Genomic DNA, 24,897 nt, shown 5'->3' on the forward strand with positions numbered 1-24,897 from the left:
CATGTGCAAGACTGATTACTTGGGGTCGGAACCTTTGTGATACAACTACCTGTTGAAATACATTCCACCCAAGATCACTTGATGAGGGAGGGTGCCATTTACGCATTAACACGTTGTTGCCAATGCTGTAAACATGGGGGTTTGCTCGTTGGAATTTACAGCAAGTAAACATTTGGCCAGAGTTGGATCATTCTGTTGCACATGGACAAAATCTGCTTTACTTGCCTCAATAGACAGGTCAGGTGTAGCAGGTAGCAGGCTATCAGACACACATTTTTCTTCTTTTTCCACAGGTGGCTCAGCTTTCACAGGATCATCTTCAGAACACAGGAAAGAGTCAGACAAATCAACATCACTGTATCTGCGCTTATACACACATGTGACGACACAGGCAGGGAAAACAGAGGGCAGACTGCCAGCAGCAGATTCAGAAACAAAAACCAAATCATCGATGGGTTTTCAATTACCTCGGAGATTGGGAAAATCTTTCCATTTGCTAGATCATTCCCCAGAATAATAGTAACCGCCTGTACGTGCAAGCGAGGGCGCACCCCAATTGCTACCGGGCCCGAAACGAGAGGTGACTGTAGGAAAACGCTGTGTAGCGGAGCCCGTGACACACACATACATATCCACTCCCCACACGAGAGCATCAGCACCACAAAACGAGTTACTAGAAAAAGGCAACGCGCTATCCAAAATGAGAGACTTGGTAGCCCCAGTGTCACACAAAATCACAATCAGCACACGATCCTCCTCTTTTCCAGTAGGTGAGGCGAACGCTTTTGAAAAGAAAGGTCCGGAGGATCCGACGGGATTAGGCATAGAGACCAACCGACTCAAACCTGGAGAAAACCAACACTCTTTGGCTTTCTCCAGGTTTGAGTTTGCTCTTAGGGACGAAGTGATAGACAATTAGCAATGACATGGCTGGTGTCATGGCAATAAAAGCATTCACGAACGTTCATGGGAACTGGATCAGGGTGTGTTTGATGTGCAGGAGAAACCCTTAAGCTCCTCGCAGGCGCAGACAACGGAGTATATTCACACAGCTGAAAATGTAGCGCAATGGGTCAACAGAAACTCATCTGCGGAACAGCAGCTTTACACAATGAATCCACCTTTTGCTCATTGAGGTACATAACAACATTTTTTGGAAGACACGTTTTGAATTCTTCCAACAGAACCAATTGTCTTAGCTAAGTAAAATCCTTCACTTTACTTGCACCTAACTACTTATCAAACTTATCTACATGTGTTTGGTTGGCAGATTTTTCGCAGGACCGAAACATTTGGCAACATGCCTCATGAACTAACTCAGAAAACACTAAAATAGTGGATTTCACAATTTCATAATCCCGACTGTGATCAATGGATAAGCTCGTGCACACTTCTTGTGCTTTCCCCACCAATTTGCACTGCAACAACAAACTCCACACGTCCTTGGGCCATTTTAAAGTGGTTGCGATGCGTTCAAAGGCATTAAAGTAAGAGTCAACCTTACTTTCTCTGAAAGGTGGCACTAAGGCAATTTGCTTTCTTGCATCAAACTGGTCAGAGGAGAATCAGTCAAGTTTTACTCACATTTTTACTCAATGGGGTAGAGGTAACATTGCTCCATAGGCCTTATTCGGAGATGCAGTAGCTCAACTTCTTTGGCTTTAGCCTAAAGCTCCACCTCTTTCAGGCAAAGGGCAAGCTTAAGATCATCCGTAATCAATTCTGGTAATTGTCTGGCCAGGATAATGTTTGGGACTTGAACGGCAGCAGGAGCCTCCATCCACCACCAAACCTCCAGACGCATCAACCGGTCGAAGTTTCACCTTCGCAATTACCCCTTTTTCCACCATCTGCTCTGCCAGACACTGCTTAATTTCTGCCTTTTTTGGATTTAAGAGGACACCAACATTAAACAAATTTGCCACAAACAACAAATCTGCCTTGGTGCATCGATCCAACTTAGCCATGGTGGGTTGATGTGCAAAATAACACACATCAAAGTAATTACAGCTAGTTTACCCATTACACCACAAGAAAGCTGCCAACCAAAAGCTGAAGGAAACCTACAAAACACAATGAGCAAAAAAAAAATGGCAAACAAAAAGAGCGTACAAGCCCCACTTTATTTTCAGCCCCAGTCTAAGGATACGCTTAAAGTCCACTGTGGATGAACTGGTATCTTTTTAAGCCTCCAGCCTGGGTAAAAGACTTTACAAAAAACTCACCTATGTACACTTTAACTCCACTGTGGATGAGTTGGTGTTTTTTCAAGTCTGCAGGATCGTTAAAAGACTTTCCACACAAGTCGCAGCTGTACGGTTTAACTCCACCGTGGATGACTTGGTGTGTTTTTAAGCTTGCAGGGTGGGTAAAAGACTTTCCACACAACTCACAGCTGTATGGTTTAACTCCACTGTGGATGAGCTGGTGTGATTTTAGGTGTCCTTTCTGTGTAAAACGTTTTCCACACAAGTCACATCTGTACGGTTTAACTCCACTGTGGACGAGTTGGTGTGCTTTAAAGTTTCCAAGATGGGTAAAATTCTTCCCACACTCATCACAGCTGTATTTTTTCTCTCCCTTTCTTCTGTGAGGTTTGTCGGCCTCCTGAGAGCGCTGACTTCTCACTCCGTGTTGGTCCTGCAGTGACAGAGATACAAACAGAGGCAGTGAGTGAAATGCAGTCGTGGACTAAACTGAAACTGCCTCCATTAGTGGGATCCAAGATGTCAACAAACACATTGTAGGTGGATTACTTGGTGTGTTTTTAAGCTTGTCCACTCTGGACAGAATCGACTTTTTGGAGACATTGTACAGTGGGGCAAAAAAGTATTTAGTCAGCCACCGATTGTGCAAGTTCCCCCACTTAAAATGATGACAGAGGTCAGTAATTTGCACCAGAGGTACACTTCAACTGTGAGAGACAGAATGTGAAAAAAAAATCCATGAATCCACATGGTAGGATTTGTAAAGAATTTATTCGTAAATCAGGGTGGAAAATAAGTATTTGGTCACCTCAAACAAGGAAAATCTCTGGCTCTCACAGACCTGTAACGTCTTCTGTAAGAAGCTTTTCTGTCCCCCACTCGTTACCTGTATGAATGGCACCTGTTTGAACTCATCATCTGTATAAAAGACACCTGTCCACAGCCTCAAACAGTCAGACTCCAAACTCCGCCATGGCCAAGACCAAACAGCTTTCGAAGGACACCAGGAAAAGTATTGTAGACCTGCACCAGACTGGGAAGAGTGAATCTACAATAGGCAAGCAGCTTGGTGTGAAAAAATCAACTGTGGGAGCAATTATCAGAAAATGGAAGACATACAAGACCACTGATAATCTCCCTCGATCTGGGGCTCCACGCAAGATCTCATCATGAGAACGGTGAGCAAAGATCCCAGAACCACACGGGGGGACCTGGTGAATGACCTGCAGAGAGCTGGGACCAAAGTAACAAAGGTCACCATCAGTAACACACTACAACGGCAGGGAATCAAATCCCGCAGTGCCAGACGTGTTCCGCTGCTGAAGCCAGTGCATGTCCAGGCCCGTCTGAAGTTTGCCAGAGAGCACATGGATGATACAGCAGAGGATTGGGAGAATTTCATGTGGTCAGATGAAACCAAAGTAGAACTTTTTGGTATAAACTCAACTCGTCGTGTTTGGAGGAAGAAGAATACTGAGTTGCATCCCAAGAACACCATACCTACTGTGAAGCATGGGGGTGGAAACATCATGCTATGGGGCTGTTTTTCTGCCAAGGGGACAGGACGACTGATCCGTGTTAAGGACAGAATGAATGGGGCCATGTATCGTGAGATTTTGAGCCAAAACCTCCTTCCATCAGTGAGAACTTTGAAGATGAAACGAGGCTGGGTCTTCCAACATGACAATGATCCAAAACACACCGCCCGGGCAACAAAGGAGTGGCTCCGTAAGAAGCATTTGAAAGTCCTGGAGTGGCCTAGCCAGTCTCCATACCTCGACCCCATAGAAAATCTGTGGCGGGAGTTGAAAGTCCGTGTTGCTCGGCGACAGCCCCAAAACATCACTGCTCTCGAGAAGATCTGCATGGAGGAATGGGCCAAAATACCAGCTACTGTGTGTGCAAACCTGGTAAAGACCTATAGTAAACGTTTGACCTCTGTTATTGCCAACAAGGGTTATGTTACAAAGTATTGAGTTGTATTTTTGTTATTGACCAAATACTTATTTTCCACCCTGATTTACGAATAAATTCTTTACAAATCCTACCATGTGGATTCATGGATTTTTTTTTCCACATTCTGTCTCTCACAGTTGAAGTGTACCTCTGGTGCAAATTACTGACCTCTGTCATCATTTTAAGTGGGGGAACTTGCACAATCGGTGGCTGACTAAATACTTTTTTGCCCCACTGTAGGTGTGCTGTGCCCCAGTCTAGGGGTACAGGACCATAACATAAGGGTAAGAAAGGAAGTGACCCCGCCCGGGTCCCCCAAACCATACCTAGAAGCCAATCTTTGAAGTGAACGGTGGTTTATTTGTGTCTACACTGTCCATGTCCTGTTGAAATACATTCCACCCAAGATCACTTGATGAGGGAGGGTGCCATTTACGCATTAACACGTTGTTGCCAATGCTGTAAACATGGGGGTTTGCTCGTTGGAATTTACAGCAAGTAAACATTTGGCCAGAGTTGGATCATTCTGTTGCACATGGACAAAATCTGCTTTGCTTACCTCAATAGACAGGTCAGGTGTAGCAGGTAGCAGGCTATCAGACACACATTTTTCTTCTTTTTCCACAGGTGGCTCAGCTTTCACAGGATCATCTTCAGAACACGGGAAAGAGTCAGACAAATCAACATCACTGTATCTGCGCTTATACACACATGTGACGACACAGGCAGGGAAAACAGAGGGCAGACTGCCAGCAGCAGATTCAGAAACAAAAACCAAATCATCGATGGGGTTTTCAATTACCTCGGAGATTGGGAAAATCTTTCCATTTGCTAGATCATTCCCCAGAATAATAGTAACCGCCTGTACGTGCAAGCGAGGGCGCACCCCAATTGCTACCAGGCCCGAAACGAGAGGTGACTGTAGGAAAACGCTGTGTAGCGGAGCCCGTGACACACACATACATATCCACTCCCCACACGAGAGCATCAGCACCACAAAACGAGTTACTAGAAAAAGGCAACGCGCTATCCAAAATGAGAGACTTGGTAGCCCCAGTGTCACACAAAATCACAATCAGCACACGATCCTCCTCTTTTCCAGTAGGTGAGGCGAACGCTTTTGAAAAGAAAGGTCCGGAGGATCCGACGGGATTAGGCATAGAGACCAACCGACTCAAACCTGGAGAAAACCAACACTCTTTGGCTTTCTCCAGGTTTGAGTTTGCTCTTAGGGACGAAGTGATAGACAATTAGCAATGACATGGCTGGTGTCATGGCAATAAAAGCATTCACGAACGTTCATGGGAACTGGATCAGGGTGTGTTTGATGTGCAGGAGAAACCCTTAAGCTCCTCGCAGGCGCAGACAACGGAGTATATTCACACAGCTGAAAATGTAGCGCAATGGGTCAACAGAAACTCATCTGCGAGAACAGCAGCTGAATCCACCTTTTGCTCATTGAGGTACATAACAACATTTTTTGGAAGACACGTTTTGAATTCTTCCAACAGAACCAATTGTCTTAGCTAAGTAAAATCCTTCACTTTACTTGCACCTAACTACTTATCAAACTTATCTACATGTGTTTGGTTGGCAGATTTTTCGCAGGACCGAAACATTTGGCAACATGCCTCATGAACTAACTCAGAAAACACTAAAATAGTGGATTTCACAATTTCATAATCCCGACTGTGATCAATGAATAAGCTCGTGCACACTTCTTGTGCTTTCCCCACCAATTTGTACTGCAACAACAAACTCCACACGTCCTTGGGCCATTTTAAAGTGGTTGCGATGCGTTCAAAGGCATTAAAGTAAGAGTCAACCTTACTTTCTCTGAAAGGTGGCACTAAGGCAATTTGCTTTCTTGCATCAAACTGGTCAGAGGAGAATCAGTCAAGTTTTACTCACATTTTTACTCAATGGGGTAGAGGTAACATTGCTCCATAGGCCTTATTCGGAGATGCAGTAGCTCAACTTCTTTGGCTTTAGCCTAAAGCTCCACCTCTTTCAGGCAAAGGGCAAGCTTAAGATCATCCGTAATCAATTCTGGTAATTGTCTGGCCAGGATAATGTTTGGGACTTGAACGGCAGCAGGAGCCTCCATCCACCACCAAACCTCCAGACGCATCAACCGGTCGAAGTTTCACCTTCGCAATTACCCCTTTTTCCACCATCTGCTCTGCCAGACACTGCTTAATTTCTGCCTTTTTTGGATTCAAGAGGACACCAACATTAAAAAATTTGCCACCAACAACAAATCTGCCTTGGTGCATCGATCCAACTTAGCCATGGTGGGTTGATGTGCAAAATAACACACATCAAAGTAATTACAGCTAGTTTACCCATTACACCACAAGAAAGCTGCCAACCAAAAGCTGAAGGAAACCTACAAAACACAATGATCAAAAAAAAAATGGCAAACAAAAAGAGCGTACAAGCCCCACTTTATTTTCAGCCCCAGTCTAAGGATACGCTTAAAGTCCACTGTGGATGAACTGGTATCTTTTTAAGCCTCCAGCCTGGGTAAAAGACTTTACAAAAAACTCACCTATGTACACTTTTACTCCACTGTGGATGAGTTGGTGTTTTTTCAAGTTTGAAGGATCGTTAAAAGACTTTCCACACAAGTCGCAGCTGTACGGTTTAAATCCAGAGTGAGTGACTTGGTGACGTTGTAAGGTGCTACTCCGAGCAAAAGCTTTACCGCATTGACCACAGCTGTACGCCTTGATTCCAGAGTGGATGAGTTGATGACGCTGTAAGTTACCACTGCAAGTAAAAGCTTTACCACACAACTCACAACTGTATGGTTTAACTCCACTGTGGATGACTTGGTGTGTTTTTAAGCTTGCAGGGTTGGTAAAAGACTTTCCACATAACTCACAGCTGTATGGTTTAACTCCACCGTGGATGACTTGGTGTGTTTTTAAGCTTGCAGGGTGGGTAAAAGACTTTCCACACAACTCACAGCTGTATGGTTTAACTCCACTGTGGATGAGCTGGTGTGATTTTAGGTGTCCTTTCTGGGTAAAACGTTTTCCACACAAGTCACATCTGTACGGTTTATCTCCACTGTGGACCAGTTGGTGTGCTTTAAAGTTTCCAAGATGGGTAAAATTCTTCCCACACTCATCACAGCTGTATTTTTTCTCTCCCTTTCTTCTGTGAGGTTTGTCGGCCTCCTGAGAGCGCTGACTTCTCGCTCCGTGTTGGTCCTGCAGTGACAGAGATACAAACAGAGGCAGTGAGTGAAATGCAGTCATGGACTAAACTGAAACTGCCTCCATTAGTGGGATCCAAGATGTCAACAAACACATTGTAGGTGGATGACTTGGTGTGTTTTTAAGCTTGTCCAATCTGGACAGAATTGACTTTTTGGAGACATTGTAGGTGTGCTGTTCCCCAGTCTAGGGGTACAGGACCATAACATAAGGGTAAGAAAGGAAGTGACCCCACCCGGGTCCCCCAAATCATACCCAGAAGCCAATCTTTGAAGTGAACGGTGGTTTATTTGTGTCTACACTGAAATGTTAAGTCCGGGGTGAACACAGGCCAAAATAACAAACAAAACAATCTAAGTCAGGAAACGAGGTGCTACCTAAAACCCTATGTGAAAGAAAAACCACCACTACTAATCCAGTTTGTAGCAGTGCGGCGACCTGCCAGGCAGGTTGCTGGACGGGCCCCTCGGACCCTCCAGCAGGAACAGACGGCTGAAGCAGTTCCTCGGACCCTCCAGCGGAGGCAGCTTGCTGGACGGGCCCCTCGGACCCTCCAGCGGAGGCTGGTTGCTGGACGGGCCCCTCGGACCCTCCAGCGGAGGCTGGTTGCTGGATGGATGACCGAGGAGAGGAGTGACGGTGGCGTCGCTTCCTTCTAGACGAGGGAACAGGAACCGGTGGAGAAATGTAGAGACCTCCTCCTCATCCTCCGACCACATAGCCGCCAGGAAAAAGGCAGGCGAATGGACAGGCGAACAAGGTCCCGGCCTGCATGAGGAAGGAGAGGAAGTCTGTGGTAGCAATGAGGCAGGTGGTGAGTGTGTGTTGTCCTGGAGCGGCGGTAAAGAAGTGGAGGTAGAGAGAGCAAGCTCGCCAGCCCTGACTTGCTCCCTCCAGGCAGCTATGGAGCTGCCCAGCACAGTGTCCGTAGAAAGCTGAGTAAGCCGAGGGTTGCTCCGAATGATAGCATCTATGGCACTTAGCCTAACTGCCATAGTCCTCAAATCATTGGCCTGAGCAATGCGGCCAAGAAGCTTAATCATCCGCACCATCTCAGTGTTGAATTCAAAAGCTGAAGAGTCTGCGGGGTCCATGTTCTGGTCGTGGTCTTCTGTCACGTTTGGGCTGTGTGCAGGCAGGAGTGGTGGTAAGGAGGACCCAAAGTGCAGACACTCGGAGGCAAAAGTGTATTTCAAAACTCAGCTTTTATTGCTGGCAAACGTAACAAAAATCCAAATAAACATACATGAGCAGGCAGACAGCACACACAGCATAAATTAGGGTAGACCACGACACAGACACAGAGAAACACAGGGCTTAAATACACAGAGGGAGCAATCAGGGAATGGGTAACAGGAGGGAAACACAGCTGGGGCAAATCAGGTCTAACGAGACAAAGGAAGCAAAACCAGACGCATATACATGAGACACGGACTTTCAAAGTAAAACAGGAAACATAACACAGACTGAACTAAAGACACAGACTCACATGCAGGCACTGCAACAGAAGGAACAGAGACGTGGGACCAGGGCAGACACAGACACTGACTGGACACGGGGATATAGCAACTAAGGATACACAGAGACGCGAACTAGACAAGGGGATACAGCTGACAGGGGAGACAGAGCAACTAGAAAAGACAGAGACATAAACCATAAGACAGAACTCAAAGAAACCAAAGACTAGAGATGATAAATAATATAATAAACTCAAAAACCCTGGGTCAACGACCCAGGCATCCTAACAGTTGCATCATATTGCTGTAATTGTTTATATGCTTTATATATTCTGAGCTAAGTTGATCTATAGTGTTACATCCAGGGCTCGCAAAATAGCTAGCCCGACGTCCCGGGGCTAGCGATTTTTCCAGTCGGGCTACCAAAATCTATCTCTGCCCTGCCCGTTGGGCTGTCATAGAAAGGAAAAATATATGTCAATGCTTTTGCATTCTTTCGGAAATGTAGCTGGGTAATTATGTCATTGGCATCGGTGAGCCACTGTCAATATGTGACATATTGAAATCACGTTTGAATTTGCGCTCGTTTTTTGCTTTCACTCTGCAATCGCGCGAATCCTTAAAAATAAGTATATGAACATACAGGGAGTGCAGAATTATTAGGCAAGTTGTATTTTTGAGGAATAATGTTATTATTGAACAACAACCATGTTCTCAATGAACCCAAAAAACTCATTAATATCAAAGCTGAATGTTTGTGGAAGTAGTTTTTAGTTTGTTTTTAGTTTTAGCTATTTTAGGGGGATATCTGTGTGTGCAGGTGACTATTACTGTGCATAATTATTAGGCAACTTAACAAAAAACAAATATATACCCATTTCAATTATTTATTTTTACCAGTGAAACCAATATAACATCTCCACATTCACAAATATACATTTCTGACATTCAAAAACAAAACAAAAACAAATCAGCGACCAATATAGCCACCTTTCTTTGCAAAGACACTCAAAAGCCTGCCATCCATGGATTCTGTCAGTGTTTTGATCTGTTCACCATCAACATTGCGTGCAGCAGCAACCACAGCCTCCCAGACACTGTTCAGAGGTGTACTGTTTTCCCTCCTTGTAAATCTCACATTTGATGATGGACCACAGGTTCTCAATGGGGTTCAGATCAGGTGAACAAGGAGGCCATGTCATTAGTTTTTCTTCTTTTATACCCTTTCTTGCCAGCCACGCTGTGGAGTACTTGGACGCGTGTGATGGAGCATTGTCCTGCATGAAAATCATGTTTTTCTTGAAGGATGCAGACTTCTTCCTGTACCACTGCTTGAAGAAGGTGTCTTCCAGAAACTGGCAGTAGGACTGGGAGTTGAGCTTGACTCCATCCTCAACCCGAAAAGGCCCCACAAGCTCATCTTTGATGATACCAGCCCAAACCAGTACTCCACCTCCACCTTGCTGGCGTCTGACTCAGACTGGAGCTCTCTGCCCTTTACCAATCCAGCCACGGGCCCATCCATCTGGCCCATCAAGACTCACTCTCATTTCATCAGTCCATAAAACCTTAGAAAAACCAGTCTTGAGATATTTCTTGGCCCAGTCTTGACGTTTCAGCTTGTGTGTCTTGTTCAGTGGTGGTCGTCTTTCAGCCTTTCTTGCCTTGGCCATGTCTCTGAGTATTGCACACCTTGTGCTTTTGGGCACTCCAGTGATGTTGCAGCTCTGAAATATGGCCAAACTGGTGGCAAGTGGCATCTTGGCAGCTGCACGCTTGACTTTTCTCAGTTCATGGGCAGTTATTTGGCGCCTTGGTTTTTCCACACGCTTCTTGCGACCCTGTTGACTATTTTGAATGAAACGCTTGATTGTTCGATGATCACGCTTCAGAAGCTTTGCAAGTTTGAGACTGCTGCATCCCTCTGCAAGATATCTCACTATTTTTGACTTTTCTGAGCCTGTCAAGTCCTTCTTTTGACCCATTTTGCCAAAGGAAAGGACGTTGCCTAATAATTATGCACACCTGATATAGGGTGTTGATGTCATTAGACCACACCCCTTCTCATTACAGAGATGCACATCACCTAATATGCTTAATTGGTAGTAGGCTTTAGAGCCTATACAGCTTGGAGTAAGACAACATGCATGAAGAGGATGATGTGGACAAAATACTCATTTGCCTAATAATTCTGCACTCCCTGTATAAGGATGTTATGTGTTTGTATACTTTCTGCCCAGTTTGACCCATTTAGCAGAAGTCAGCCTGTTTAAGCCTCTGATATCTATTCTGTATGACTTAAAGCAGTTATGACATGGTTTGATTTTCTCACCCAATAAAGGAATATTTAATATACCAGTCTACTCTTCATTCTATCAGAAACAGTTTTCACAGCCTGTAAGAAATTTGTACCCATATTTGTAAGCATTCAGACAGATTTAGTAATGCCAACATATTAAAAAAAACAATATTTGTCTCTTAGGTATAAAACATCTAACACATTGCTGTGTACATGCTCGTCTTTATGTGAAGCTATAAAGTGATAGGAAATATAAATAAACAATTCTTAGTTCAGCTGATGATATTGTTGTTTCAGTGTGTGCTGATAAAATATGATCTTTTCTGTTGTTCTTCTGGACCCTCTCTGTCTCATACTGGGAGTAATGGACAATTCGGTTATCAAAGGCAAGCACAAGAGACTGTTCCAGCTGTTATCTTTTGCGGCCAGGAAGAATATCCTGCTCCTCTGGGGCAGGCCAGCAATCCCAACTAAGAAATTCTGGCATAACACTGTGGACTGTATTCCCAATGAATATATAACTTGTATGCTCAACTTCACCTTGGACTCTTTCCACAGAACCTGGGACCCATATCTGAAATACGTTGGACCTGTATGGTCATCCTCCTTGCTACGGGGCTTTCCCAAACTGAATTAATTTGCCTGAATATTGGTCTTATTGGTTTGTTTTGATTCCTAGTGGGGTTGTGGTTTACCTCAACTGCCTTGTATGTGCCTCAGAACTTTGTATTGCCTGAGCTCTATTTTGTTCTGTTCTGGTTCTTGTGTACTTTTTCCTTTTGTCATTGTCTGCTACTATGGAGAAATCCCCCAAAAAATATTTTTTAAAAATGATCTTTGTATTTCCTTGTAACTTCTGTGGTTTTTGTTTGTGAACGTAGATTCTGTATTGTATGGAGGAGCCCAGGATGAAAAAGATAAAGCTGCTGATAACAACCAGCTGTGCACACAGTTTCAATAACAGTGTAACTGAGATATTTTTCTCACCTTTTGTGTTGAAGTCATTGTTTCCTCTGTAGTGGCTGAGCTGAGTCCAAATGGCTGAAACTGTTCCTCTGCTGCTCCACCAGACTCTTCTCCTCCTGTTACTCAGCTGGGACACAAAAGTATAGATATGTATTTTATCCCTGGCAAGAAGAAGCAGAGCAAATAAACATTACTACACTCAGTGACAACAATACCTATGAAGCTTCAAGGTGAAACCCCAGAAGCAAAAAGAAAGTCATCAGCTGCCTACAAGAACTTGAAAAGATATTTGAGGTTTACACAGCTACATTCTCGCCTGAAAATATGTTAAACGTTTATTTTGTGACCCAGAAAGAATAATAAGAATAATATTAAAACTAACTAGCTGCCGCCATTGTTGGAAACTGAGCTGGGTTGCGCTATGAATTCTGGGACACAGCTTCTACTACTTCTTCGGGGTTTAACGGCAGCTGGCATCCTTGTATGTGCAGTGCTGCCATCTTCTGTTTCAGTCCGTGATTACACTCTTAAATCCTGCTACTTATTCCTGCATCTTTTGTGATCTTACAAAGCTTCAAACGACACGTCGACTATTAAATCAGTTGTCAACGATTTTGATAGTCGACATAATCGTGACTAGTCGACTAATCGTGGCAGCCCTACACCCTGTATATATGAACTTCCATAGATCCATAAAAAAGGAGTCCCACTCAGACTCATTGGTAGCAACATAAACTCAGCCACCTACAACATTTCCAAGCACTAGAGCAGGGCGATATGGCCAAAAATATTTATCACGATATAGATTTGACAATTTGCGATAACGATATAATTGATGCGAGACGAAATACAACTCCACAACTTTACTAGCGCAACCCCCACCCCCCTACCCCCCATCCATTTATTGTCACTTAAACAAGCAGCTGTTTTTATGTACATTAAAGCTATATAAAAATTTAACAGTGCAAATGCAAATTTCTTGCTGAAAATTTAACCAAAAAACATTTCCAGTAGAAATGGGCTGACATAGCCTGAGCATAACCATGTATAATATCCACTGAAGTTAAAAAGAAGTGCTTTGCAACATTAAACTGCAGTGTGGCAAATAAAATTGCAAATACGTATTTTTCAGACCATAAGGTGCACGGGATTATAAGGCACATTAAGTGAAACAAAGCAGTCAGAGAAATCAAACCTTATTCAACTCATTCTTCTTGCTTCCTCCACTTCTGTACCATTGATTCCTTAATGCTGTATTCTATCACAGCTGCTCTATTCCCATGTTGTTGCAGTATATTAATGGCTAACTTCGTAATGTGGATGGATTATCTCAGTTGTTCTCCTGACTGAAGTTTGGTCCGTTTATAGCATCCTGCCATGCGATTGCATTTGTCTCTAACCATCAGGAAACTTCACGTTAACTTTTATAAGTGGAAAAGTGTTAGTGTTCGTCCTCCAGCTTCACTGTTTATGTTATGCTAACATAGCTGTGTCGCTAGCAATCACGTAGCACATCATTATATACCAGCTAGCCCAACTTCAGTAACCCTACAAACGTCACTGCTGTTTAGTTTCCTGTCTTCATTTATGTTGGAAATTTTTTTTTTTTTCTTAATGCTACATATTTTTATGCTGACATACAGTGGGGCAAAAAAGTATTTAGTCAGCCACCGATTGTGCAAGTTCCCCCACTTAAAATGATGACAGAGGTCAGTAATTTGCACCAGAGGTACACTTCAACTGTGAGAGACAGAATGTGAAAAAAAAAATCCATGAATCCACATGGTAGGATTTGTAAAGAATTTATTCGTAAATCAGGGTGGAAAATAAGTATTTGGTCAATAACAAAAATACAATTCTTACACACACACTGGACTTTCTGGACTTTGGTTTTGCACAACACTGGTCACTATATTCTTCATTTCCGGTTAATACTTGTACAGCTGCTGTTATTGTGTATATATTTATTTATATTTAGATTTCTTCATACATTCTTATATAGTTCTATATTGTGTATTGTGTATTTTGTTGTACAGTTATTTTATTTTCAACTTTAATTTATATATTTATCTTTATCTTATTCTTCCCAGTTAAATTTACCCTTCATTCTAATTTGTGTTGTACAGTTATTTCATTTTTAACCTTAATTTATATTTTATTCCTTCCTAGTTAAATTTACCCTTTTTAATTTTTCATATTTATTTCCTATCTTATTCATAGCCTTTTCCTTTTTTGTTCTCTTTAGGTCACGAGCAGTTGTCCAAGCATTTCACTACATATCGTACTGTGTATGACTGTGTACGTGACAAATAAAATTTGAATTTGATTTGATTTGATTTGCTTTACAACTCAATACTTTGTAACATAACCTTTGTTGGCAATAACAGAGGTCAAACGTTTACTATAGGTCTTTACCAGGTTTGCACACACAGTAGCTGGTATTTTGGCCCATTCCTCCATGCAGATCTTCTCGAGAGCAGTGATGTTTTGGGGCTGTCGCCGAGCAACACGGACTTTCAACTCCCGCCACAGATTTTCTATGGGGTTGAGGTCTGGAGACTGGCTAGGCCACTCCAGGACTTTCAAATGCTTCTTACGGAGCCACTCCTTTGTTGCCCGGGCGGTGTGTTTTGGATCATTGTCATGTTGGAAGACCCAGCCTCGTTTCATCTTCAAAGTTCTCACTGATGGAAGGAGGTTTTGGCTCAAAATCTCACGATACATGGCCCCATTCATTCTGTCCTTAACACGGATCAGTCGTCCTGTCCCCTTGGCAGAAAAACAGCCCCATAGCATGATGTTTCCACCCCCATGCTTCACAGTAGGTATGGTGTTCTTGGGATGCAACTCAGTATTCTTCTTCCTCCAAACACGACGAGTTGAGTTTATACCAAAAAGTTCTACTTTGGTTTCATCTGACCACATGAAATTCTCCCAATCCTCTGCTGTATCATCCATGTGCTCTCTGGCAAACTTCAGACGGCCCTGGACATGCACTGGCTTCAGCAGCGGAACACGTCTGGCACTGCGGGATTTGATTCCCTGCCGTTGTAGTGTGTTACTGATGGTGACCTTTGTTACTTTGGTCCCAGCTCTCTGCAGGTCATTCACCAGGTCCCCCCGTGTGGTTCTGGGATCTTTGCTCACCGTTCTCATGATCATTTTGACCCCACGGGATGAGATCTTGCGTGGAGCCCCAGATCGAGGGAGATTATCAGTGGTCTTGTATGTCTTCCATTTTCTGATGATTGCTCCCACAGTTGATTTTTTTCACACCAAGCTGCTTGCCTATTGTAGATTCACTCTTCCCAGTCTGGTGCAGGTCTACAATACTTTTCCTGGTGTCCTTCGAAAGCTCTTTGGTCTTGGCCATGGCGGAGTTTGCAGTCTGACTGTTTGAGGCTGTGGACAGGTGTCTTTTATACAGATGATGAGTTCAAACAGGTGCCATTCATACAGGTAACGAGTGGGGGACAGAAAAGCTTCTTACAGAAGACGTTACAGGTCTGTGAGAGCCAGAGATTTTCCATGTTTGAGGTGACCAAATACTTATTTTCCACCCTGATTTACGAATAAATTCTTTACAAATCCTACCATGTGGATTCATGGATTTTTTTTTCACATTCTGTCTCTCACAGTTGAAGTGTACCTCTGGTGCAAATTACTGACCTCTGTCATCATTTTAAGTGGGGGAACTTGCACAATCGGTGGCTGACTAAATACTTTTTTGCCCCACTGTATATTTATTCTCCTTGCAGGTGCAGCCCTTTCTAGTCATATATTCATATATATTCATATATTCATATATATATATATATATATATATATATATATATATACACACACACACACACACACACACACACACACACACCCTTTACCTTTCAACACATATATATTTGTACTCCTATACTCATATATACATACAATCCCAGTGTTTATCCTCTACCCTTGCATACATACACTCTGACATTCACATCTGCATTTCCTAACACAGGAAGTTCATCCTTTAAGCAGGAAGTTATTCTTAAACCAGGAAATGTGATACACTTGGAGAACTTACTTGACATACCCAGACCTAAACCAGAAGAACCAAGCAATGAAGCTGTTCAAAGTCATCCTGCTTTCTTTGCTAGTATTGCAGTTAATTTGTCGAGTAAGTAGTAATGAAAATGACATTAGAACTTTTTTAAATAATGTATTAGAATGTTTGGAACAAATTCAAAGAGAAGCTACAGATTCTTTTGTTCGTCAGAGGCTCCATAGAGAACTTGGTGATCACATTCAAACCTTATCTGGAATTTTGTCCATCTCAAGATTTGTTGACGATGCAAGAAATAGAGAAGCAGTGAATACATTACAGTCCTTAAATGGATGGCTAATTTTTTTACTGACTGCTTATGAAACCAGTCAACGAACTATATCTGAGAACAGACTTGTCTTGTTACCTCCACCTCTCATGACTTGCTCTCAAGGTCGACCGCGATACAGCATTTCAAGAGAGCAAATATCTCATTTAGTATCTCTTGGAATGAACTGGCAAAGCATTGCAACATGTTTAGGGGTTAGCTCCCGTACTCTGTACAGGCACAGAGAGGACCTTGGCATTGAGCCACTGACTTATGCAACATTTTCCGATGAAAACCTGAACAGGGTTGTTAGGGAAATTCTTCAGTATACCACAAATGCAGGTGAACGATATGTGCATGACAGCTTGAGATCACGTGGGTTACGCATCCAAAGGTGGCATGTAAGACAAAGTCTACAAGAAATTGACCCCTTTGGACGTTCCCTCAGAAGACGCAATGCAATACGTCGACGACTGTACAGTGTTCCTTTCCCCAATCAGTTATGGTGAGAAAATTCTAACAGAAAAACAGTCCTGATTCTAAGTCTATAGCGAAATGGATTATCTAAAGAAAAATAACTCATTGTTTTATTTACTCAAACTTGTGCATATCCTCGACCATGTCATAGTTTCCCCATACATAACTTCTACTTATTTCATTTTTCTATAGGCATATAGATGAAAACCACAAACTTGTGAGATGGAGGATGGTGTTCCATGGCTGTGTGGATGGTTTCAGTAGAACCAACATCTACCTTGCGTGTTTAGATAACAACAGGGCATCAAGTGTTTTGTCACTGTTCATGGTTGGTGTTCAGAACTTTGGAATGCCATCCAGAGTGAGATGTGATCACGGACTAGAAAACACTGGTGTTGCCTGTTTCATGCTTTACAGGCAAGGACTGAACAGGCATAGTGTTATCACTGGCAGGTCAGTGCATAATCAAAGAATTGAGCGATTATGGGCAGAATTAAATCGAGTGGTCTCATATCATTTTGTTAATCTTTTCAATTTTATGGAGGAGCATGGTGTATTAGATTCACTTAATGAGGTCCATTTATTTTGTCTTCATTATATATATTTGCCATGCATTCAAAGAGCTGCCACAGAATTTCAGAACCAGTGGAATAACCATGGACTTTCAACACAAGGAGGGCAAACCCCTCTTCAGCTGTGGCAAAGGGGCATTATCAACAATGCAGGAATACATAACCCAAATATGAATGGTATTTGTGAAAATGACTTTGGTATTGATGAATGCAGACCACTGCCAGAGCTGGAGACAAACAATAATGTCGTTGTTCCATCAGTTAACATTTCCATCAGTGACACCATGATGGTTACACTTCAACAGACCTTTGATCCATTTGAAGATGATGGCAATAATGGTATAGATTTATTTTGCAACCTTGTTCGTTTTCTTGAGAGACAATCCTAAAATATCAACAAGGCCTCTTGAAAAATTTCAATTACTGTAATTGTGGTTGTGCAGCTTAAAAAGAATACAGTGCCAAGACTGTTATTAGTTCAGTATTATTAGAAGTTTAGTCACAGCTTTAAATTTCAAGAATGCTACTATCAACCTTTACATGCATGTTGAAGGTTTGTATACAATTTTAAAGAATTTATGAGTTGTATTATGTGAGTGTGTTGAGATTTTACAACCATGTTTTGTTTTAAAACACCTTGTTAAAAGAAAAAAATAAATTTGTACAACCACATTTTGAGGTTTTTGGTCATCACAATCACCAGATGTATTGTCTTGGAACAAGATGACTCAAACTGATAACATTAACATTAATACAGTCAGTAAATACATCAAACATGGATCACTGATCAAATAGAATAGAAGTGTCAGATAAACGATACTGAAGAACACCAGAGAATAAAAGCAACAAACAAGTACAAAGCTAGAAAACAAAAATAATCAAAATGCACATAAATTAATGCAATGGGAAAAAAACTGAATTGAATTATGTTAGTATATATAACTATTGTATACTTGTAGAACGGTACCCTGACAAGCAAAAAGACTTGAAGCAAATGAACATTTGTTAAAAGGTCAATGCAAAAACAGAGCCTCCAATCACAAAATAGTGAAATATGCCACTGAGCAATATACTCCTTTGTACATTTTGCTTATGATTATGATAATTTCCTTTAGGGATTAATAAAGTATGCCGTTTCTGATTTTGACAAAACTTTGTATGTCCTTGTAGCCCTTGTATGTGAATGTTTTTACTGATGTTCTTTTCTATATATATATATATATATATATATATATATATATATATATATATATATACACATATATATATATATATATATATATATACACACATATATATATATATACATATATATACATATATACACATATATATATATATACATATATATACACATATATATATATATACATATATACACATATATATATATATACATATATACACATATATATATACACATATATACACATATATATATATACACATATATACACATATATATATATACACATATATATATATATATATATATATATATATATATACATATATATACATATATATATATATACTCCTCCTTGAATCGCTACCTTATCGTGGTGGAGGGGTTTGTGTGTCCCAGGGATCCCAGGGGCTATGTTGTCTGGGGGCTTTTGCCCCCTGGTAGGGTCTCCCATGGCAAACTGGTCCTGGGTGAGGGACCAGACAAAGAGCGATTCAGAAGACCCCCATGAAAAGAATATCGAGGGAACAGTTTACCCTGCCCGGGATAGGGTTACCGGGGCCCCGCCCTGGAGCCAGGCCCGGGGAGGGTGCCCGAGGGCGAGCGTCTGGTGGCCGGGCCTTAGTCCATGGGGCCCGGCCGGGCACAGCCCGAAGAGGAGACATGGGCCCATCCTCCCGCAGGCCCACCACCCGCAGGAGGCGCCATAGGGGTCGGGTGCATTGTGAGCCGGGTGGCGGCCAGGAGCGGAGGCCCTGGCGGACCGACCCCCGGCTGCCAAGACTGGCAATAGGGACATGGAATGTCACCTCTCTGGTGGGGAAGGAGCCTGAGTTGGTGCGTGAGGTTGAGAGGTACCGGCTAGATATAGTTGGGCTCACCTCTACGCATTGTCTGGGCTCTGGAACCAGTCTGCTGGAGAGGGGCTGGACTCTGTCTCAGTCTGGAGTTGCCCCTGGTGAGAGGCGGCGGGCTGGGGTGGGTATTCTTATATCCCCTCGGCTTGCTGCCGGTACGTTGGGGTTTTTCCCGGTGGACGAGAGGGTTTGTTCCCTGCGCCTTAGGGTCGGGGAACGGGTCCTGACTGTCATCTGCGCTTATGCGCCGAGTGGCAGTTCGGAGTACCCAGCCTTCTTAGAGTCCCTGGGGGGGGTGCTGGAAGGTGCTCCACCTGGAGACTCTGTTGTCCTGCTGGGAGACTTCAATGCTCACGTGGGTAACGACAGCGAGACCTGGAGGGGCGTGATTGGGAGGAACGGCCTCCCTGATCTGAACCCGAGTGGTGCTTTGTTATTGGACTTCTGTGCTAATCACAGTTTGGCCATAACGAACACCCTGTTTGAACATAAGAGTGTCCATAAGTGCACGTGGCACCAGGATGCTCTAGGCCGTAGGTCGATGATCGATTTTGTAATCGTATCACCAGACCTGCGACCATATGTTCTGGACACTCGGGTAAAGAGAGGGGCTGAGCTGTCAACTGATCACCACCTGGTGGTGAGTTGGATCAGGTGGCGGGGGAGGACGCTGGACAGACCTGGTGCACCTAAACGCGTAGTGAGGGTGTGCTGGGAACGTCTAGCAGAGGCCCCAGTCCGCGAGATCTTCAACGCACACCTCCGGCAGAGCTTCAACAGCATTCCGAGGGAGACTGGGGACATTGAGTCCGAATGGACCATGTTCAGCGTCTCCATTGCCGAAGCTGCTGCATTGAGCTGCGGCCGCAAGGTGGTTGGTGCCTGCCGTGGTGGTAATCCCCGAACCAAATGGTGGACACCAGAGGTGAAGGGAGCCACCAGGCTGAAGAAGGAGGCCTATCGGGCTTGGTTAGCCTGTGGGACTCCGGAGGCAGCCGACAGGTATCGACAGGCCAAGCGGAATGCGGCTCGGGCAGTGGCTGAAGCAAAAACTCGGGTGTGGGAGGAGTTCGGAGAGGCCATGGAAAAAGACTTTCGGACTGCCTCGAAGAGATTCTGGCAAACCGTCAGGCGTCTCAGGAGGGGAAAGCGGTGCTCTACCTGCACTGTGTATAGTGCTGGCGGAGCGCTGTTGACGTCGACTGAGAAAATTGTCGGGCGGTGGAAGGAATACTTCGAGGACCTCCTTAATCCCACTGACACGTCTTCCGGGGAGGAAGCAGAGTCTGGGGATGAGGGGTGTGACCCACCGATTTCCGGGGGCGAGGTCACTGAGGCAGTTAAACAACTCCTTGGTGGCAGAGCCCCTGGTGTCGATGAGGTCCGCCCCGAGTTCCTGAAGGCTCTGGACGTTGTAGGGCTGTCTTGGTTGACACGTCTCTGCAATGTTGCGTGGAGATCAGGGGCAGTACCTGTGGACTGGCAGACCGGGGTGGTGGTCCCCATCTTCAAGAAGGGGGACCGGAGGGTGTGTTCCAACTACAGGGGGATCACACTCCTCAGCCTCCCCGGGAAAGTCTATGCCAGGGTGCTGGAGAGGAGGGTTCGTCCGCTAGTCGAACCTCGGATACAGGAGGAACAATGCGGTTTTCGTCCTGGTCGCGGAACACTGGACCAGCTCTTTGTCCTCTCGAGGATACTTGAGGGTGCATGGGAGTTTGCCCAACCAGTCTACATGTGTTTTGTGGACCTGGAGAAGGCATTCGACCGTGTCCCTCGGGGCGTCCTGTGGGAGGTGTTGCGCGAGTATGGGGTGTCTGGCCCATTGCTACGGGCCATTCAATCCCTATACAACCGTTGCAAGAGCTTGGTTCGCATTGCCGGCAATAAGTCGGACTCGTTCCCGGTGGGTGATGGGCTCCGCCAAGGCTGCCCTTTGTCTCCGGTTCTGTTCATAATTTTTATGGACAGGATTTCTAGGCGCAGCCAAGTGGCGGAGGGCTTTCGCTTTGGTGGCCTCAGAATCTCATCTCTGATTTTTGCGGATGATGTGGTTCTGTTGGCTTCATCGGGTGAGGGCCTCCAGCTCGCACTGGAGCGGTTCGCAGCCGAGTGTAACGCAGCGGGAATGAGGATCAGCACCTCCAAATCTGAGGCCATGGTTCTTAGCCGGAAAAGGGTGGAGTGCCCACTCCGGGTCGGGGATGAGTTCCTGCCCCAAGTGGAGGAGTTCAAGTATCTCGGGGTCTTGTTCGCGAGTGATGGGAGAAGGGAGCTGGAGATCGACAGACGGATTGGGGCTGCGGCTGCAGTAATGCGGACGCTGCACCGGTCAGTCATGGTGAAGAGGGAGCTGAGTGTAAAAGCGAAGCTCTCAATTTACCGGTCGATCTACGTCCCTACCCTCACCTATGGCCACGAGCTGTGGGTAGTGACCGAAAGAACGAGATCGCGGATACAAGCGGCGGAAATGAGCTTCCTCCGAAGGGTGGCTGGCCTCTCCCTTAGAGATAGGGTGAGAAGTTCGGCCATCCGGGAGGGGCTTAGAGTAGAGCAGCTGCTGCTCCACATCGAAAGGAGCCAGCTGAGGTGGTTCGGGCATCTGGCAAGGATGCCCCCTGGGCGCCTCCTGGGCGAGGTGTTCCAGGCATGTCCCACCGGGAGGAGGCCCCGGGGCAGACCCAGGACACGCTGGAGAGATTATATCTCTCGGCTGGCCTGGGAACGCCTTGGTATTCCCCCGGACAAGCTGGAGGAGGTGGCTGGGGAGAGGGAGGTCTGGACCTCTTTGCTTAGGCTGCTACCCCCGCGACCCGACCTCGGATAAGCGGATGAAGATGGATGGATGGATGGATGGATATATATATATATATATATATATATATATATATATATACATACATATACATACATACACACACATATACATATATATACACATATATACATACATATATACACATATATACATACATATACATATATATACTTCAACTATAGAAAGACAACTGAATAAAACACATAAATTCACTCTTTGTTAAACATTTATTTCACACACACCAAATTCAAAAGTGTTAAATGTTTTGGTGTTAGTAGTCTTCTTGCAAAAGTAGAGTTAATTTTACTCTAAGCAGAGTCACATTCTTTTAATTAAACTCTGAGGTGTAAAATGATAGTAGTTAAAATCAAGTGTTAAAAATGAGTGTTTCTATTTCAAATCTGGAGGTGTTACAATGGAAACATTAACTCTTGACCTCTTAACTCTGAACTCCTAGAGGGGCTATGACACCAACAGAGTAAATTCACAGACTCCGCCCCCAGCACGGCTCCAATCGAAGCTGAAGTGAAGCCGTTTCAGAACATTTTGCTCTACATATTTGAGTTGTTTGCCATGCTTGGTAAGTCATTTTTTCAAAGATTGTTTCAATTATTATTATGAGCTTTTACTTCTGTGGCTCTTTGGAGTTGAGACAAAGCTGTGTGAAAGGCATTAGCCATGTTGCTCGCTGATAGCATAATATTCTGTTTTAGCTAGCTGAAAGGTATTGTTTGCGGGCAAATACCACAGCCTTGAAAAAAAGCTTGCATGTGAATTTTCAGTCAGATTTTTGGTCAAATACACCTAAAACAATGTCTACAATGTGAAATGTTGGTATAATGGTGCTACTTAAAGCCTGAAAATAAAATAAAATAAAAATTTTAAAATTGAGCAAACAGCAGTAGCTGACGTCCTGACTGGGGTTAGCATTTAGAGTTTTGTGCACACGGTTTAGGTAAAAATGAAAAAGGTTGAGGTTTTACATTTAGTTCAGTATTACTTGTTGCTTGTGTCCTTGTCTTTTGGGAAAATACTTTACACAAGTAATGGCTTAAAGAGGATTCCTTTTTTTTGCTGTGCTGCAATTGATTACCGGATTATTTGTATCATTAATTAGTGTCAACTAATTTGTATTCAATCTCCGCACAGGATATGCTTGTGAAGATGGAATATGGGGGAGAGCAGAAGTGCGTTGAAGTTCCACAAAGGGATGAATGAAGGACATGCATGTTGTATTGAAGAAATAAGTGATGAAAATGCTGTTATTTGCATTTACCATGTCAGACCTTTTGATAAACAAAATTCTAATGAAAGTGAGAACATGTATACTGTTACATCTTTCAGAAAATGTTTTGAAATTGTGGTGCACAGTTCAGAATAAATGTTTTTCAAAAACCATTGCGTCTTTTTAGTAAATGTTTATTTCCAAAAGAAATTTCTAGAAGTTCAGAACAGTAAAATTCCCGTTTTTTAGAATTAATTAGAAGATAACTCTTACGTAGTTAAACTAAAATACTCTTTGAGAGTTAATATATAAACTCTTAACACCTAGTTAGCATTAGTAAGTGTTAAATTATCAACTCCAGACAGATTTGGTGTTTAACACTGAATCAGAGTTAACGTACAAACTCTCCAAAAAGAGTTAAATTAACACTCTCTGGTGTGGACCCATATAGACACTTTAATAGTGTTGAAATCAAATCTGACAGTGTTAATTTGGACATGCTGGATTTGCTGTGTAGAATGAACAAATGCAATTATAGTCGGGTTTACCTGTGGGAAAAAAAAAAAGCTTTAAACCTTCAAATATTCAAGTGAGTAAAAATATCTGATCAATGACAAGTGGAAAGAACTTCTGCCGTTGATATGCAAAACTAAATAAAGTCCAACATTCAATCCACAACATGATTAAAAACATTCTTCTTCTCCCAAATCAAAAAGAGCTGCACATTAACCACCACAATATATTTTTATTCTCTGTGCTTTCAAATATGAACACTGTTTACTTTCATCTGTTTCATTAGTTTTTGTTAACATCTTCCTGTGCATCACTTTACAGCAGCCACACTCATTAAAATGAGACTTTGTAGGAGTTCACTTCCTCTCATGTGTTCATCCACAGCAGCTGGACAATAAAGTTTATAGTGACCCTGATACTGCAGCAGATCGCTCTGACTTCCTGTTATCACTTCAAATAGAAACGAGGCTGTAGAGGTTTGGTGCAGGCAGAAAAACAGCTGCAGGGACAATGAAAAGACTTTTCTGCTCCAACTTCTCCCAGCATGCTGAGCTAATGATTAGTTGGTGTTTTTCTCCAAACACTCTCTCACTCTTCTCTCAACGTGTTCACAATAAACTGTGAACAGACACCGAGGAGAGCAGCAGAAGACCTCATTCAGGAGCTAAACTCAACATGAACTGAACTCACAGTAAAGTTAGCTCGGTGCTTACCTTTAGATGAGCCCACAAACCGAGAGAAACTCCGCGATGAAGCTGCAACTCTTTCCAAACACAGGAAACAGATCAGGG

The 24,897-nt window shown here is 43.4% G+C and overlaps 1 protein-coding gene across 1 annotated transcript; it reads right to left on the reverse strand.

The window, feature by feature from the left end:
• Positions 1 to 33: 33 nt before the first annotated feature.
• Positions 34 to 24,888, reverse strand: LOC106676438 (uncharacterized; the record flags this gene model as incomplete). Its single annotated transcript, XM_076888545.1, has 5 exons — positions 34 to 317; positions 2,226 to 2,640; positions 4,723 to 4,814; positions 12,131 to 12,236; positions 24,820 to 24,888. Coding segments are annotated over 5 exons (894 nt in total), but the record flags the coding sequence as incomplete, so codon positions are not given.
• Positions 24,889 to 24,897: the final 9 nt, after the last annotated feature.

The sequence above is a fragment of the Maylandia zebra genome, linkage group LG9 (genome assembly GCF_041146795.1).
Source record: "Maylandia zebra isolate NMK-2024a linkage group LG9, Mzebra_GT3a, whole genome shotgun sequence".
NCBI classification, from domain to species: Eukaryota; Metazoa; Chordata; class Actinopteri; order Cichliformes; family Cichlidae; genus Maylandia; species Maylandia zebra.